General features: G+C 42.9%; 1 protein-coding gene across 1 annotated transcript in view; it reads right to left on the bottom strand.

The window, feature by feature from the left end:
- Positions 1 to 16873, bottom strand: part of CCDC175 (coiled-coil domain containing 175) — a 68670-nt gene extending 51797 nt beyond the window's left edge. Inside the window, exons 1-6 of the mRNA XM_059373316.1 lie at positions 16717 to 16873; positions 14537 to 14622; positions 12211 to 12322; positions 8060 to 8195; positions 5050 to 5278; positions 3198 to 3320 (exon numbers count right to left, since the gene is read on the bottom strand). Coding sequence (XP_059229299.1) covers positions 3198 to 3320; positions 5050 to 5278; positions 8060 to 8195; positions 12211 to 12322; positions 14537 to 14622; positions 16717 to 16873 — 843 coding nt within the window. The remainder of the gene's footprint in view (positions 1 to 3197; positions 3321 to 5049; positions 5279 to 8059; positions 8196 to 12210; positions 12323 to 14536; positions 14623 to 16716) is intronic.
- Positions 16874 to 17229: the final 356 nt, after the last annotated feature.

The following is a 17229-nucleotide window of genomic DNA, read 5'->3' on the forward strand; positions in this document are numbered from 1 at the left end:
AAAAAAAAAAAAAAAAAAAAAAAAAAGGAAAATGAAAAAGGGGAGGCAAACATCTATAGAGCCTTGGTCTGCATTTCAGCTGTAGAGGAGAATGGAGGGGAGAGAGAGCTGATCAGACAAGTTCCCCTACTCCCCAGTGTGCAGTGTCCACAGGCCGATTGGGTAAATGCCATCTCACCCTGACCATCAGTGTGGACTCAGAAACACCCGTGGGGGAGCACAGAGGGGCTCCCATTCTTAGCAGGTGAGACAGGTGGCCGAAAGCTCCCCACCAGCTGTTTCTGATGAGGGAGCAGGAGGCTGGCTGAGGACAAAGCAAGAGCTGGCGCCTTGCACCCCCCCTCATCCGCTCCCCTCCATATGTGTAGCATTCCTCAGGCACCCCTGACTGCCATAAAATGATAAATAGTTAACTTGCTGAGATCGCAATCCTGCAAGTCAGGAGTCTCCCTTGGTTTGCAAATGTCCTTGAGATTACAACAAAGAAGTTACCTTATCAATAGCCCAATTTCCAAAGACACAGAACTCAGTTCCTCAAGCCTAATGTCACCCTCCCCTCCATAAAAACCGAAGGAGGTGGAGGTAGAAGGAAAAGTAAATAAAGTTAAATTTCTTCTAAACCTAAATCTCATTAACAAGGATGCTTGATGGCAGGAATGTAACATTCCACCAGACTTCCAATTGTCTTTACTTGATAGCAACTAAGCCTTCAATATCCTGATAGTATTCTTTGCCCCAATAGCCCTTCTGGACACCCCTTTGTCCTCACCTACCCAACTCCTGTGTATATAACCAACCACTCCTCACAACCCGGGGCAGCAGCTCTTCCTGCCCACGGGCTCTGTCCCCGTGCTTTAATAAACCGCCATTTTGCACCAACGACGTCTTGAGAATTCTTTCTTTAGTCGTCGGCTCCGAACCTCCTCACCCCACCGAACCTGACTTAGGTTCTGGGACTTCATCATTTCTTCCTCTAATGTATCCACATGCCTCCACTACTGGGTCATAACTAGTTTCAGAGTCGACAAGGGTCTGTCATCCTATAACCACTCTCAACATGAGCACAATGTTTAAAGGATCAGGGGCTGTATGCTGAGGACCCGTGAAGTCCCACATCGGGCCCACCTTGCCCTCTGTCCTCCCTGCCCTGGACGTGGGAGCCATCTTGAGAATCACACACAATTGGCCTTTTCTGGCAACATCACCTCAGCGTGACTGAGCTACAGAGTTGTTGAAACCACGGGCAGCCCATGAAGGTTAACCTGAGGTTCCTTGCTGTCTCAATCCAGAGCCAAAATGGGTTTTCTGATCTCAGTGGGTAACAACCCGAACACCCACCCTGACCAAATATAAAACACTCAGCTAACAGCCTTATTGGCAGGACCTCATTTGAGCTCCAGCCCTTTGAAGTAGGCAATGTTATTACCCCATTTTACATGTGAGGAAACTTCAGGTTGGTAAAATTACAGATTTAAACCCCAGGTCTCTGTGATAGTCAAGTTTGTGTTTGAAATGCTGTTCTCCATTGGTAAGGTTGGTCAGGGTGGGCAGGTTAGCTTGGGGGAGGTGGAGAGGACACTGGAGCTGAGTTCATCCTTGTCACCTTCCAGCCTTACAGAATGGTCCTAGAGATCTTTGGAGTACAGGTTAAGGAATATATACTGTGTCTTCCCAAGCTGGGTGGGTGGAGTTCCTTAAGATTTATGAGGCCCAAACCAGAGACAGGAGCTTGGGCCTGCAGATGAAGTCTATGTGGTGTAACCCTTGCGTTCTTTGAGCCTCGCCTCGCTCATGCTTCTCTATCTACTATTAAAAAGCAAATAAAAATATTTTCAAAGGCAGATATTGGGAAGAAATTTTTATTCTATTTATGTTCTATAAATTGGATATCATAATAGACACGCTGTAACTAAGACAATCAGAACCACCCTATAAAAAGTATAATGGAATTAACTGAGTATTCTGATAAGAAGTATGGTGTTTCTGGTAAGAAATGTGATGGCTGGGCGCCTGGGTGGCTCAGTGGGTTAAGCTGCTGCCTTCAGCTCAGGTCATGATCTCAGGGTCCTGGGATCGAGTCCCGCATTGGGCTCTCTGCTCGGCAGGGAGCCTGCTTCCCTCTCTCTCTCTCTCTCTGCCTGCCTCTTCATCTACTTGTGATTTCTCTCTGTCAAATAAATAAATAAATAAATCTTAAAAAAAAAAAAAAAGAAAGAAATGTGATGGCTGTGGCCCCATATAGTTTTGCCAGTAGCTCTCAGTACAGACAGAATACGCCAAAGACTCATTAATTCAACTCATTGTGATAGAGGATTGGTAGGCGGTTCTGTTTTAATTAACACAGAAGGGATATTATCACTTACTTCCCCCATTAAATCACCTTCATAAGCTTCCATTTTCTTTAAAATAAAGATAATGGCCATGAAATATTTAGGAGTGCTGGCTTTCAATGAATGCTATCAATTTGAAAAAATAGAAGAGCAAAACACCGAAGAATGTTCTAACTCAGACAAATAGTCTCCTTTTCATATCAATGCTTCTGTGGCCAATGTATATGAAGAGACTAAACTGTTTTATTATCGTACATGCAGAAGTGAGGAATTTGCCTGTGGTTATTCATTTGGGGATGTACAATAAAGCAATTTCACAGAGATGTGACATATGGTTCTGTATGTATTTGGTCAGTTCTGAGTGCATTTTAAAAAATTCATTTTTAGGATGCCTGGGTGGCTCAGTCAGTTAAGTGTCTGCCCTCAGCTCAGGTCATGATCCCAGGGTCCTGGGATTGAGTCCCACATCAGGCTTCCTGCTCAGTGGGGAGTCTACTTCTGCCTCTGTCTTTGTCCCTCACCCCCACTTGTCCTCTCTCTCTTCTCTCTCTCAAATAAATAAATAAAATCTTTTTAAAAATTCATTTTTAAAATATTTTGGTCCGTCAAATGCAATTTGAACCTAAGGCATTCCAAACTTCCTTCCTCGGACCATAATCCCGAAGAAGAAAGCACAGTTGCATTACAACACTTTAAAGAAAATGTCAGAAAATGTTAACATGTCAAAAACATCCTCTTGGAATGGCGTGAAGATGAGTTAAAATTAACTCCCTTAAAAAAAAGTACCTGCTATTGGTTATATTTAACACAGTGTATATCTAGGTGCCCTGGACAGGCTTGAAAAAAACATAGCTTATTATTTCTTACCACTGTGCTGGTCGTAACTCTTTCTTTCATTTTTGACTCTTGAAGTTTTAATGTATCCAATTCTTTCCTCTTTTTATAAGTCTCCACTCTCTTAAATTCACAGGATTTTCTGCATCTCTCGATCTGTAGTGATAAAAATGATAAACCATTCAAAACACTTGAGAACAAAGTTTAGGGAATGTTTTCATTTTGTTAATCTAATTCAGACTCAGTCTAAGTATACCATTGTTCATCCGTCAACAACAACAGAAACACACCCCATCTCCCCAAAAAGGGTTTGCTTGTTTTGCAACATCACAGGAAAAATAGTGAACTATAAGGAATAAACTATAATTATAAATGTTGAAATAGTAAATTCATAAGAGCAATAAAACAATGATCTTTAATAGCAAATTCTAAAAGCAATCTACTAGTAAAACATCATAGCAATGGCCACTAGATTTACAGTGTGCTAATAAGATCAGGAAAATCAAAGAAAAAAAATGATGAATGATCTGGAAATCTAAATCCCCCCCTTTTTTAATGGGAAAGAAAAGCAGACTAAAAACAGAGTAAAAATCACTGAAGACTGGGCAGCTCACAGTCTTGGACAACTTCTTACCATTCTACCAAGATCGAACATATTGTGATTACTTGTCAGACCCAAATCAAACACATCAATGCATTTGTCTGGTAAAATGATCAAGAACAACGTAACTAAATGAGTAATAAAGCCTGAGAAAGCATATTCAGCTCTGTACCCAAGAATTATGAAAGCATACATTTGGGTGGCTTGCTGTCAAAGCTGTTGCACCCAAAGTGTCTTAAGAATGAACATGATCATGGCCAATTAGCTCAGCACCAGGGCACTGTTGCGTAGGAATGGAATTTGGGGATTAATACATTTTGTTGAAAATCAGAATTCTGTGTTCATTCTTCAGCCAAAGACTTTTCCCAAGGTCTTGCGGTCATAGACATCGTGTTGGCAAATTATTTTGTATTAGGGGAGAGCTTACAAATTTGAAGACTCAGATAGCTGTAATAGATTTTTCCTTTCTCATAGGAAGTAAAGGAAATTAACAGGCTGTTACCCTAGCCTATCACGTGCCTTCAGGGAACATTGGTGGGCGCTACCCAGGTTGTGAGCCCTAGCCAATTTTCCTGCATGATGGTCATGCCCATCTCAGAGAGGGCAGCAGCAGGGACCCAGCTGCAGTTCTCATCATGAGCTAGACTGCCACACATGGGGAAGAAGGAAGTCGGCTGGGAACACCTCCCATGCAGACAGCCCTGCCTCTCCTGGGGTAACAGAAGCACAGCAAAGCGGAACCATCACAAGCCACTCTGACGGTGAATTTTGATTAACATATCCTAGCAGACACCAAGATGTGGTAGTCATTCCCATCCACTTTCCCCAAATTGCTAGTCTCGAAATAGTCTTTTATGTTGCAGCCCTTGGCTCTGCCTATGTCTTCTGCAGATTGCTCTGTTCCAGTGCATTTAGTTGCAGCTGAAGGCTTGGCAGGGCAGAACTCCCTGGTCTTGTCCATAGAGACATGGTCTCAGAATAGTCAGAGGCAACGAGATACCACAAACACAAGGTCCTTGTCACTGTAAGGCTGCCTATGAGCAAAGGGCTACCCCAATATTACAAATCCCATCACTCCCTATTCTTTCCCATGACCTGAGATGCTAAGACATGACCAGTGTGTACTCTAAGAGGCTCCAGGGTGCTTGTGTCTCTGACCTATTCCCATCCCACTGGTCATAGGAAGTACTGCATGGAACGCTTGTTAGCCTTGAGAATTTCCTGCCTGAGATTCTATACAATTCTGTTTTTTTTTTTTTTTTTTTAATGAATCATGCCACTTACCTCTTCATTCAATTTTTGTTTTCTTTTCAAAAATTCCTCCTTCTCTTTTTCCAATTGTTCCTCTATTTGTTTGAGATGTTGTTTTTGCAATTCAATTTCTTTTCTCTTCAAGTGTATTTGGGTGTAGGTCTCATTGATGTAAACAGTCGTAGAGGCTTTTTCTTCCATCGTGTGGTTGAGCGCCATCACTAGCTCTTCATGCTTCTTCGCCAGCAACACTTGCTCTTTACTAGGAGAAAAGGATGGCTCATGGAATGTAAAGTTTGGTTTTTAGGAAAGGAATTTAAAGTCTGTTTGTGGAGATGAACACCATAAATAGGGAAACTGTAAGAAATACTTACTTCAGAGGTTTCTGTGATCTCTTAAACTCGGTTGAGAAGGAAACACAAGATGAATGTCACTCTTGCAACTGTTCATTGCTACAAAAGTTTTATGTGGTCCTGCCTTACCCCACCCAGCCCATTCTTGATAGTAACTATGGGATGTATTGGTCTAAAGTATGCAAGGATTCAAAAACAGTTTCAAGAAGTTGAGTGGAATGTGACCAAACAAATGGACTGATAGGTTGCATTGCTCTAACTACCTTATCCTGAAACATGCAATCAATCCATCCCTGCCAGTGCTCTAGCCCTCCTCTGGTGGACAGGAGTCAAGGGAGGAGTGTGTAGAATCTGTCTTCACTGTTCAGAAGATGCTTGAAACCTAACCTGAACTCTCTTATCCTCTCCCAGCTGCAGCCAAATCTGAGTTCAAGACAAGACATTAACTTCACCTCTCTGTTGCTAGCCACATCCATCTAAGGAAGACCTTACGATGGAGAGAAACATCTACCCAGGGCTAACAATGCAAGATGGGAAGGACAGACAACTGGCACCATTTCTAGATTTTTCCTTTTTTAAAAACTTCTACAACATTAAGACCTTTTTTCCTTTCTCTAAAGACTTCAGTTGTTCAGGGGGATTGTGTGTGAAGCCTCAGGAAAATGGAAACAGGTTGTTGGTTAAGTTTATTTTCTAGAAGTCAGCTGTACCATGGAAATGCAGTTAAAAGCCCAGGCTAGGGGTGCCTGGGTGGCTGAGTGGGTTAAGCCGCTGCCTTCGGCTCAGGTCATGATCCCAGGGTCCTGGGATCGAGTCCCGCATAGGGCTCTCTGCTGAGCAGAGAGCCTGCTTTCCTCTCTCTCTCTCTTTCTTTCTGCCTGCCTCTCTGCCTACTTGTGATCTATCTCTGTCAAATAAATAAATAAAATTAAAAAAAAAAAAAAGTCCAGGCTAGAGAGGCTGGGTAATGGGTGCCTTGTGGGTCTAGTAGAGGAAGCCTTCTAAGAATGAGTCAACCTAAGGATTGAGCAGCCTCAGTGCAACTAAGCAAAACTAGTTAAAAAAAAAAAAAAACCCACAAAACAAAAAAACCTGACTAGGTGTATTGAGATGGGTTGAGAAGAGAGAACTCAGACACTGAACACAGGACCTAAGGAAAACCTATGCAAAGAACTTGCCTTTTCGGGGGGACTGTCCAGGAGAGGACAACCTGTCAGAGAGTGTTTGCTTCTTGGCGGAAAGTTTTCTTTGAAAAATGGATGCAATGACATTGTAGCTGGGTGACAGTAGCTCATCAAACAGCCCACCTTATGCCTGGCATTCACCTTTCCATAAAGATTTCTCTAGAACAGGGACTCTCCAAGTGTGGTCAGGACAAGCGGTGTTAGTATCACCTGGCCACTCATCAGAAATGCACATTCTTACTCCCACATCCTACACCTACTCAATTGGAAATTTGGGGTGCCAGGGAAAGTTCTAGTAGTTTGGGTTTTAAGAATCACTCCAAGTGATTCTGATGTATCCTCAAGTTTGAGAACTGCTGGTCTGTACAGGGGTGCTGGTGCTGGCCAGCCTGGATATTATCTTCCTTTTATCAGTTTAGGAATCAAAAGCTAGTTCACCCAGCTGTCTCTGACAATTGTGGCTAGTGAATCCACATTGTGAATCCCTATGAGGGGTTAGAGTTCTCAAGCTTAGGTGATCAAGAGCTTTCTTTTTTAAGGAGCATCCCCCAGAACGGGGGTTCTGAGGCCCTAACTGGGGAAAGGTATCCCTGGGCCTCAAGGTCTCCACCTAATACCTGACCCGTTGATGGCACGGGCACCCAGCAACCTCCTGATCACTTCAGCTTCCCAAGAAGTTTTCTTTCTTTCATGGGGGCTCTTTCAACATTTCTTCCTCTGACAAACTGACATTCTGATATCTATGTGTTAGCCTTACAGATTTGCACACAATGCAAGTCCTTCTTCGGGTTTTGTTGGTTTTCCTTTCAGAATATGTCTCTTCCTCCGGGAGCTGCATAAATTCAAGCTTGCAATCCTCATTTTACAGATGGAGGAAAGGAGGCGCATGGGGTAAAGTCCTGGTGACACAGCTCAGGAATAAAGGAAAGAAACTAACAGGTCTCAGAATCTGAGCTACAAGCGGTTATATATCATCTCGTTCAATTACGGATCAAGTCTGTAATTAATTCTCTGCTGGGAACCAAACCCATCCTCAGATCTCCAGCAGTTTATGGCTAAATATCTTTAAGAAACTAAACTAGCTACAATGTGTCTGGTTTGATACTGTATTTACTACACCCAGCCAGATCTCTTGCTTTAGTGGCAGAGGTTTGTAAACTTAACTTTAGTAAAGTGGAAACCGAAACCACTGTGTGCCTCTCCCTTTGGAGGGGGCATGTGATTCACACACAGTAGGAGCTGCTGAGAAGCTGGTTGGCCTCTGAAACTTTACAGGTCTTCGGACTGCAGGGCTTGAAGAGTTTATGCTCTCCTCCCAGCTCTGTGTGGCCATCACGCCCCCCTCATCAGCCAGAGTCATCTGCTCTCGGTGATATCTACCTCCTACTTGGCTCAGACCAGAGGACAGGCCCCTTAAGACAATGTTCAGACTCCAGCCACAGATCCCAACTCCCGCCAGTACTGAATTAAAAAAACAAAGCAAAACAAACAAACAAAAAAACATACCCTAAAGCATCATTAATTCTTTTCAGATCAAGTATTCTCATCTTCAGAGACTGTATGTCATCACCCATCCTGTTAATGTCCGTCTTTATTTGATTTATCTCAAAAAGATTTAATCTGCGTGCGTCTCTGACACATTCTTAAAAGGAAGCAGAAAATTACTTGAGAAATGGCACACTTGATACTGAATTTCCAAATCATGAAAAAAGACAGGTCTTTCTTTGAAATACTCTTTTAACTATGTCCTTGCGGCAGGGACCTCTTACCCCTTTGGACCGCTTCAATCTCACTGATCAGTTCTTTCTCCTACTCCCGCTGCTGCTGTGGGGACCAGGTTTTGATGGGCTCTCAATGACATCACATTGGTGTGGCCTGGCAGCACGTCATTCCTGCTTATTCTTCGCACTTCTCACCTGCTGTCCAGGACCTCCTTGTCCCCTCTGCCATGGGACTTCTTTAAACACACACACTGGTATACGTGTAACCCAAAGTGTGGGAGGTGGGCAAACAGTGGGCCCATGAGGGACAGAAGAAGACGGAACAGTGTGTCTTGGAGCGTGTTCCCGTGCTTAGGGACTTGCTTTCAGCGTCATTCAGTACCTGGTTACACCCCATATCCGCTCTCCCTCCTCCTGCTTTGGTCTCCTTATGCTGCCTGCCCGCCTCCCCCTTGGGTTGTGCTCCCAAATAACAGTGCAAAAGTCCCCCGCTCTGTTTTCTGGGGAACTTGGCATGTTAAAGAACTAACTATTCCTCAACAAATAACACATCAGTGTAATCACGTAAGCCTGCAAAGGTCTACCACAGTGCGCGATAGATGGAGAAATGTATTTTTTCACACCAATGTTTAGAAGGTACTGACTACCCATTTCTACACCAAAAATTCTCTAGAAACAAGCTGGTAGTGCCATCTGACAGAGCTAAGTGATTTCTCCAAGGCTACTTGTTAAGTTCACTTGTTGTAGCTGTACTTTCCAAACTTTGATGTCTCAAATATGCATAAATATCACCTGGGGATATTATTGAAATACAGATCCTTTTCAAGAATTCATTTATCTATTTTAGAGAGAGCGTACAAGAGTGTGCATGAGCGAGGGGAGAAGCGGAGGGGTAGGGAGCAGCAGACTCCACATGGAGCCCGACATGGGGCTCGAACCCATGACCCCAAGATCATGACCTGAACTGAAACCAAGAGTTAGATGCTTAACTGACTGAGCCACCCAGGTGCCCCAAAATACAAAATACAAATTCTGATATAGTAGTTCTGATATAGTAGAATCTAGAGATTCTGCATTTTATAAAAAGCCTTTAGGTGCTGCTAAGGCTTCTGACCCAAGAATCACACTTTGAGTAGCAAAGTTTTTTAATGCAAGACCAGTTTAATTTATGTGGTTAGGTATTCAGTAGGTATCAAGAACCGCTTTAGCTAGTATGCTAGTATGCGCTTTTCCTTCTAAATATTTTTCCTGATGATAAAACTAAGACAAAGAGTTTTAATTCTGCCTTCAGCACAGATTCTTCCAAGTCTTTTTTTTTTTTTTTTTTCCTGTATATAGAGTTTATGTATTTTCCCTGGCACACTACACTAACACCATGCATCTTGTTTTATATGTCTAATTGGGAGATAGAAATCTTATAAATTGAACAGGAAAATTTTAATATAGAGAATTAGTAAGCCTAAGAGACGACTAGAGTAATGAGGGATTGGACAGTAAGAGAGAGAAGAGAACTCTAAGGGATTCAGGGCTGAGAAGAGTTTGAGGAAACAGCCCCTCCAGCCCTGAGATCCAGGCCTCATTGGAGAGGGCTGTGGCTCACAGGATGGCAAATAAATTCATGAGATGCTGAGCTAGCAGAACTTATGGAAATCTGCCTTCCGGGGGAATCAAGGGGTCCTGTCCACAGGGAGTTGCCACACTTCAGATCTCACTGCAAGGCCATCTGAAGAGTGCTAGGAAAGCTGCTTACAGTGGTGCCTCACTGGTAGCAATCCACCATGAAGCTGCCACAGGGGGCCTGGAGGAAGTTGCAGGTTAAGGTGTGGGGGGAGGTGGGAAGTCCTGGAGGAAGCTGCCCTGGGGTGGGGAATGGTGGAACCTGCTTTGGTGGGGGTTGGGGGATGGAGGAAAGCTGCCAGGCTTTATGGGAGCCTGACAATTAGCGCAAGCACTGGCCAAGCTGAGCACTCTGGGGCCAGAAGGAGACCCCCTTTTCCCTCCAGTACCCTTCCAGTGCCCTCTCTTGACAAAGCTCGACATGGTGCTGGCTGGTAAAGGGGTTAAGGACAGGCCCAGCTCTCCTAACAGTAAAGGAAGGTAGATTTGGAGCTGCAAAGCAATAAATGGACAAGTGAAACATTGACTTAAAAAGTGATTTGTTGTTGTTGCTTTTGTTTGTTTTTAATTTAGACCCCTGGGTGGGGTAGGGGGAGGTTAAATGGCAGTAAGCTTTGGAGCTGTGTGGACACTTGGGAGTTGTTCTCCATTGAGCAAGGGAGGCAACCCTTTCTATTCTTCACCGTGGGATGCAACGTGGGATGCACCTGAGGAGACAAGGGACCAAGGGCAGTGTCAAGCTTTTGTAGGCTTTCCTGTAGAGGACCTGAGCTGTGAGCCTCGGCCAACAGTCCGGACAGCAGGGGAAATGAAACTGAACTCTTACCCTACACCAAATACCAAATGTAATCAGAAACAAATCAAAAACCTAAATGCCAGAGCTAAAACTATAAAACTCTTAGAAGAAAACATAGGAGGAAATCTTAAAGACACTGGATTTAGCAATGATTTCTTGGATAGGACACCAAAAGCACAGGCAATAAAAGAAAATACAGATAAAATGGACTACATCAATTTAAATTTAAAACTTAAAGACTTCATAAATTTAAAACTTTTGGGAGTGCAGGGGTGGCTCAATGGATTGAGTGTCTGCCTTCAGCTCAGGTCATGTTCTCGGGGTCCTGGGATTGAGCCTCACTTTGGGCTCTCTGTTCAGCAGGGAGGTCTGTTTCTCCCTCTCCCTCTTAAATGAATAAACAACATCTTTTTAAAAATTTAAAACTTTTGTACATTGATAGTCAATATCAGGTGAAAAGGCAAACCATGGAATGAGTCAAATATTTGCAAATCATCTGATACAGGATTAACATTAGAGTCCATGAGGAAGAATCCCCACAACTCAATAACAACCAAATAACCTACTTAAAAGATGAACAAAGGACCTGAATAGGTATTTCTCCAAAGAAGATAAGCCGATTTCAAAATAAGCACATGAAAAAATGCTTAATATCACTAGTCATTAGGGAAATGCAAATCAAAACCATGATACCAATTCATACCCATTGGAATGGCTGTATCTAAAAAAACAAAAGGAACAGAAAAGAACAAAGGTTGACAAGAATGTGAAGAAACTGGGATCCCTGGGCACTGCAGTGGGAATGTAAATTACTGCAGCCACCAGGGAAAGCAGTATGGCAGATTCTCAACACTTAAAGTAAAAGTACGATATGACCATATGATCCAGCAATTTCCTTCTGTATATATGCCCAAAAGGATGGGGAGCTGAGGCTCAAGCATATATTTGCATCACCATGTTTCTAACAGCTTTGTTCACAATAGTTGAAAGGTGAAAACAACCCAGGGGTCTGTCAGTGGATGAAGAGATACACCAAAAACCATATACACATACAATGGCATATTGTTCAGCCTTAAAATGAAGGAAAATTCTGACACATGCTATAACATGGATGAATCTTGAAGACCTGCCAAGTGGAATTAGCCAGTCACAAAAGGATAAGTATCATATGACACCTCACTTATATGAGGCAACTATAGTTCTGAAATTTATAAAGAGAAAGTAGAATAATGGTTTAGGTGAGTCAAGCTGCCTAATTTAATTGAATAAATACCAATTTGGAATGGGCTGATCTATATATCGTTAGTCTATCTAGATACTAAATTACATAAATTCAAGTTTTATATATATCATTTCCACTTAAAATGTAAGGGGAAATTAATATGGATCTCTGTGTTGTGCATGCACGCTTTCTAGCTACATTTTGACATGACCTAACTATTAAATGTGTCTTCCTACAAGTAGTAGGCTCTATTTTCTTGTAAGATAAACTAAATTTCTATGGTTGATAACCTTAAAAGTACCTTCCAATTCTCGGCCAATGCTAGTAGGAAGAGTTTCCAGTAGAAAGTATAGTCTGCTGAGTTCCATGCTTTCAATTTCCAGGAGATCGATTGTGGCTTTTCTCATTTCTTCCTGAAAATTTGAATTATATATTTAAAAAGTTAAGGCAGTAAACTAATAAAATTGATTTCCTAAGCAATGCCCTATTATAAATATTTTTAGAGATCAAGCTTTGATTTCTGTTCAACACCTTCTGCTCGTATTTTTATTTGGAATAGAAAGTGTGAAAAATCACTCTTCTATAATCAGTTATTAAAATAAGACATCTTTTAATCTCTGCTGATTTCCTCTCAGAAATTATCTTTTCTTCTGTTTCTTGTATGCAATTTCAACTTAAAAGGAGAGACTCCAAAAACAAGGGTAATGCTGAGGAAAAAAGCTGATTAATTAAAAGATGGAAAATGCCTATAAAAATGTTTAGGTATAAAAAGAACAATATTTTTTTATACATACCCATAAATCCAAACTAATAGTCTGGTGGGGATTTTTATGCTTTGTTTTTTTGGTGAGGCTTATTTTAAAAAAGGAAATCCATCCAAAAAATCTGTTAGTGGAAAAAAAATAGGTACATGGGGCACCTGGGTGGCTCAGTGGGTTAAAGCCTCTGCCTTCAGCTCGGGTCATGATCCTAGGGTCCTGGGATCGAGCCCCCGAAGCAGGCTCTCTGCTCAGTGGGGAGCCTTCTTCCCCGCTCCCCACCCCCCTGCCCCCTGCCTGCCTCTCTACCTACTTGTAATCTCTGCCTATCAAATAAATAACTAAATAAATCTTAAAAAAAAAAAAAAGGTAATCTTCTCTTAAATAATTGGTTGTGATGGCTATAGTTCTTTTTTGACCTGCGAAAATGCCATTATATTTTATGAGTCATAAAAAGCAGATTACTTCATTGTATACATAACATGATCACTTTTCTATTAAAAAGATTTCAATACAGGGCGCCTGGGTGGCTCAGTGGGTTAAGCCGCTGCCTTCGGCTCAGGTCATGATCTCAGGGTCCTGGGATCGAGTCCCGCATCGGGCTCTCTGCTCGGCGGGGAGCCTGCTTCCTCCTCTCTCTCTCTGCCTGCCTCTCTGCCTACTTGTAATCTCTCTCTGTCAAGTAAATAAATAAATCTTAAAAAAAAAAAAAGATTTCAATACAGGCATTGCCTATTTCCTGGAAGTAGAAAAGACATTCATTAAAGAGTGAATTATGATTATTTTAGGGTGCTGAGAGTATGGTGGTTTTTACTTTCCACCTTTGACTGGTCTATTTAAAAAACTTTTTCCCCCCAGGGTAAATATGCTGTGCTTTCAGAATGGTGAAAATTAATTGCTTTATAAGATGGAGGGATTTATCGCTAAGAGATTTCACAGCTCATATATTACATGGAGACATACTAGATACTTCAGTAAGCCACACTAAATATCTTGACCCCTTCAAACCCAGGAGGAAAATAAAACCCAAAGAACAAAGCAGAAGCAGGTTTCCACGGGGCCACAGTGGCATCACACACAGCAGCTCCCAGGCTTTACCTGGACTATAGAGCGTAACGCTGTAGTCTACATACTCATGTACATATAATCACGGGAAAAATATCAAGGAGATGAACTTTTCTCAGCAGCCTTTAGACTCAAACTCCTTTAGAGGCACGTGTCTACATTTTTAGATACTTGATATGCAGTTGATTCTTCAATATTTTTAAATCAGATGAAGAGACGTCACCCTCCTGACCCTGCTAGGGAAGCATTGTAAATATCACCCAGGACCATATAGACACACCTGATGCTTCAAAAAGAAATTCTTTAACTATTTCTTTGATGGGACCCAGTGAGCATAACAAAGAGTTGGTTTGTTTTCACTGACCAGTACTGTACCTCAGTGGAACAGGTACCAAGTCATCTCTCAGCAGTTATGTAAGAAATTGCTTATGGAGAACTGAGTGAATAGGGACCATACATGGCTTCTATATTGGGGTCAAGAATTTGCCTATGTGGCCCGCCCCTTCATGGAGCAATGCCATCACCAGTATTGCTCTCCTAAGCAGGTTGCAATGCAAACACCTCCCCCCCCATCCACAGCATAGGTCCTTAACTCAGGGTTCTTCATGGAAAATCAGGCAGCACTCCCCAGCTGATCAACACCTGTGCAAATGCTTGTGAATTGAGATAAACATTTTCTTCACTTGGGATATTTTCCCTATTCAGCTACTCAAGTATCTTGAATAGACTTGGTGCTAAATTAAAAGTTGATGAAGAAATAAGTGAAAGATTGAAAAAAAATAGTTCTTATAGATAATACCATACCAATTTCTTAACGGCGATAGCAATGTCCTTAAGAAAGGTCCTAGCTTCTTCGTTGCATTTAAAATAGTCACTTTGCAATGATTGTTCTAAAAAAGAAAAAAGATTAGAAAATGAAGATCTCTTATTTTTTGGTCCAGCCTGCACAAATGCCCGCACAGCTAAAAATGATACCTGAATTCCTATAGTACTTATATGAATCTCTTCTGAATGTATTTCCTAATTGATAGTATTCTCACTTAGGTATACATTTATTGCTTCTTGAGGACAAACTCCTCTTGATATTCCATCTTTGCCTCTCTCATGAGAGAAAGAAGGAATTTATATAGAACAGGACAAAAAATTCAATAAATTTTTATGAAAGGAATAAATATAACAGGCCTATAATGTAGGTTTGAGAATGTTTTCATAGAACATACACTTGTACATATATAAATATTTTGCAAAAAATCCACTCATTTAATTAACGGTTTCAAAGTCCCTTATGTCATTTTTACTTCTGTGCCAATATTTAAATCCTGGGATGAGAGTAAAGATTTGTAAAACTGGTAGGCATGAGGTAGACAGACATACGAAAGGTGTCTCTCTTCCTTCACACACTCTAGGTAGGAAGCACATAAGAAGAGAGGTTTATGAAATGTTAGTAATGGTAATGAAGACCAGATATGTACCAAATGGAAAGGAGGAAGGGGAAAAATGAATATAAGGCAGAGAACAGAGGGAGCTATACTTACCTTGGCTCTAGTGCCAGGAAGTTACCCAGACTTTGTCCAATGACTTCCAGGCCTGCATCTTAATGTGTGGGATAAGTTTGATGAGATTAATGCTTTACATTCATTATCTAAGTTGATTACTGTAATCTTATGATGACTTCCATTTCACAGTGGAGAAATCTGACTTTTGAGAGTGTATCATATGTTCAAGGTCACAGAGCCCATAACTGAGAGTCTAGATGCAAACTCAAGTTTGACTCCAAAGCCCTTAGCCTTAATGGCCATACTCTCCCCTCAGAAGAGTAAAGGAAAAAAAAAAATTTTTTAAGATTTTATTTATTTATTTGACAGAGAAAGAGGGATCTCAAGTAGGCAAAGAGGCAGGCAGAGAGAGAGGAAGAAGCAGGCTCCCCGCCAGCAGAGAGCTGATGTGGAGCTCGATCCCAGGACCCTGAGATCATGGCCAGAGCCACCCAGGCGCCCCTAAAGAACAACTTCTGGCCTCAGTTCCAGGAAACTCAGATCCTCTTAATGAACTAAGCTCTCAAACCAGGAGAAAGTCAGTTACTGAGTTTGCAAGCAAGCAGGTGTTAGGAAGAGACAGGTCTCGTCTGTTTTCGCCTTCCCCTACTTCAATGGAATGAATGAGCACAAGTTGTTCCCACTTGCAAACTGGCTGGAGAGCTGCATATCCTCTAATCCCCACCAGAGGCTTAATGAAGTTTCTTCCTACAAAAAACTTTCTGAGAGTTCAGAAATTTTAGCAGAAAAATATTTGCACAGAAGTACTGGGATGAAATGCACCTGCTGATCAAGTACGAAGAAGAGTTCAAGACCCTAGCTCTTGTTGTTGGGCCGAAATGGTTTATGAGCTCAACAAGAAATGCCCTTTCTTGGACCCTGTCTTACCTTAAACTTAGGTGCCTTGATTACAGGTTCGGCTTTCTAACTAAAGAAGCATTTTAACCTGTCCCCAGGCAGAGTTACTATGTTTGCATCTCCCAAACATCCTTGTTTAATTTTCCTTGTCTAATACAACAGGAGCTTCTTAAACACTCCCTTTCTTGTTTGCCTATTAAACTCTCCACTTTATCCTGACAAACTCTTGGAGGAAGTTAACTTACCAAGAAAAGAAGGGAGAAGCGGAAATTAAGATGTATAATCTAAATGCAGGTGGGCATCCCAGTCGCAGGCAAACGGCAGTGGCCGCCACGACCAGGCTTTGCCTGGAGTTTGCCACCAGTTGCTAGAGTGAACTGGGCCAAGTCGCTCCCGTGGCGTTAAAACAAGAGAGCTGAGCCCTGGGTCCCACCGCGCTGCTTCTCTCTCTCCCCCAAGGAGTCTGAGAGGGCTCTGCCTTAGCCTGGGACACCCCGAGTTCCCGCGGGGAGGTCCCCGCTGAGGACACCACCCCCCACCCCCCCAGGTGCCGGCTTGGGGCCACCTCCGAGGTGCCCGCTGGCTTCTCACCCACGACAAAGAGCTGCTCCAGCGCCGCGGTCGCGACCGAGGAGCCCAGGGTGGAGGGGAAGGTGCATAACTCCAGGGAGGGGCCGGTGGAGACGGCCGCCGCCCGCAGCGTCTTCTCGCTGAACCCCAGCTCTGGGGACCAGGAGCTCAGGGCCATCTTGCTGCTTTGCGCCGAGCCTCTCGGGCCTGAAGCCAGGACGGCCGGTTGCCACGGGCGACAGGGACGCCGAGGCCCTGCGCGACTCCCGGGGTGGGGGCCTCCCAGGTTCTTTTAACTTCAGCCGCGGTAATTAACCGATGCCGGAGGGCGGGGCCGCTCTCCAGCCGTCCTTTCCTCCTTGCGTTTGCAGATCTTGGTTCGGGTCCTGGACGTTTGTCTGGAGCCCTGGAATCATAATAAGGATCACTTGGGAACGCATCTCTGTGCCAGGTCCTCCAGGAGGAGCTGTGATTTCACAGCGGCTTTGTGAGGCCGGTTCTGCCAGCTCCGCTTTCCCAGACTGGGAAACTGGG

Source organism: Mustela nigripes, chromosome 13 (assembly GCF_022355385.1).
Source record: "Mustela nigripes isolate SB6536 chromosome 13, MUSNIG.SB6536, whole genome shotgun sequence".
Classification (NCBI taxonomy): domain Eukaryota; kingdom Metazoa; phylum Chordata; class Mammalia; order Carnivora; family Mustelidae; genus Mustela; species Mustela nigripes.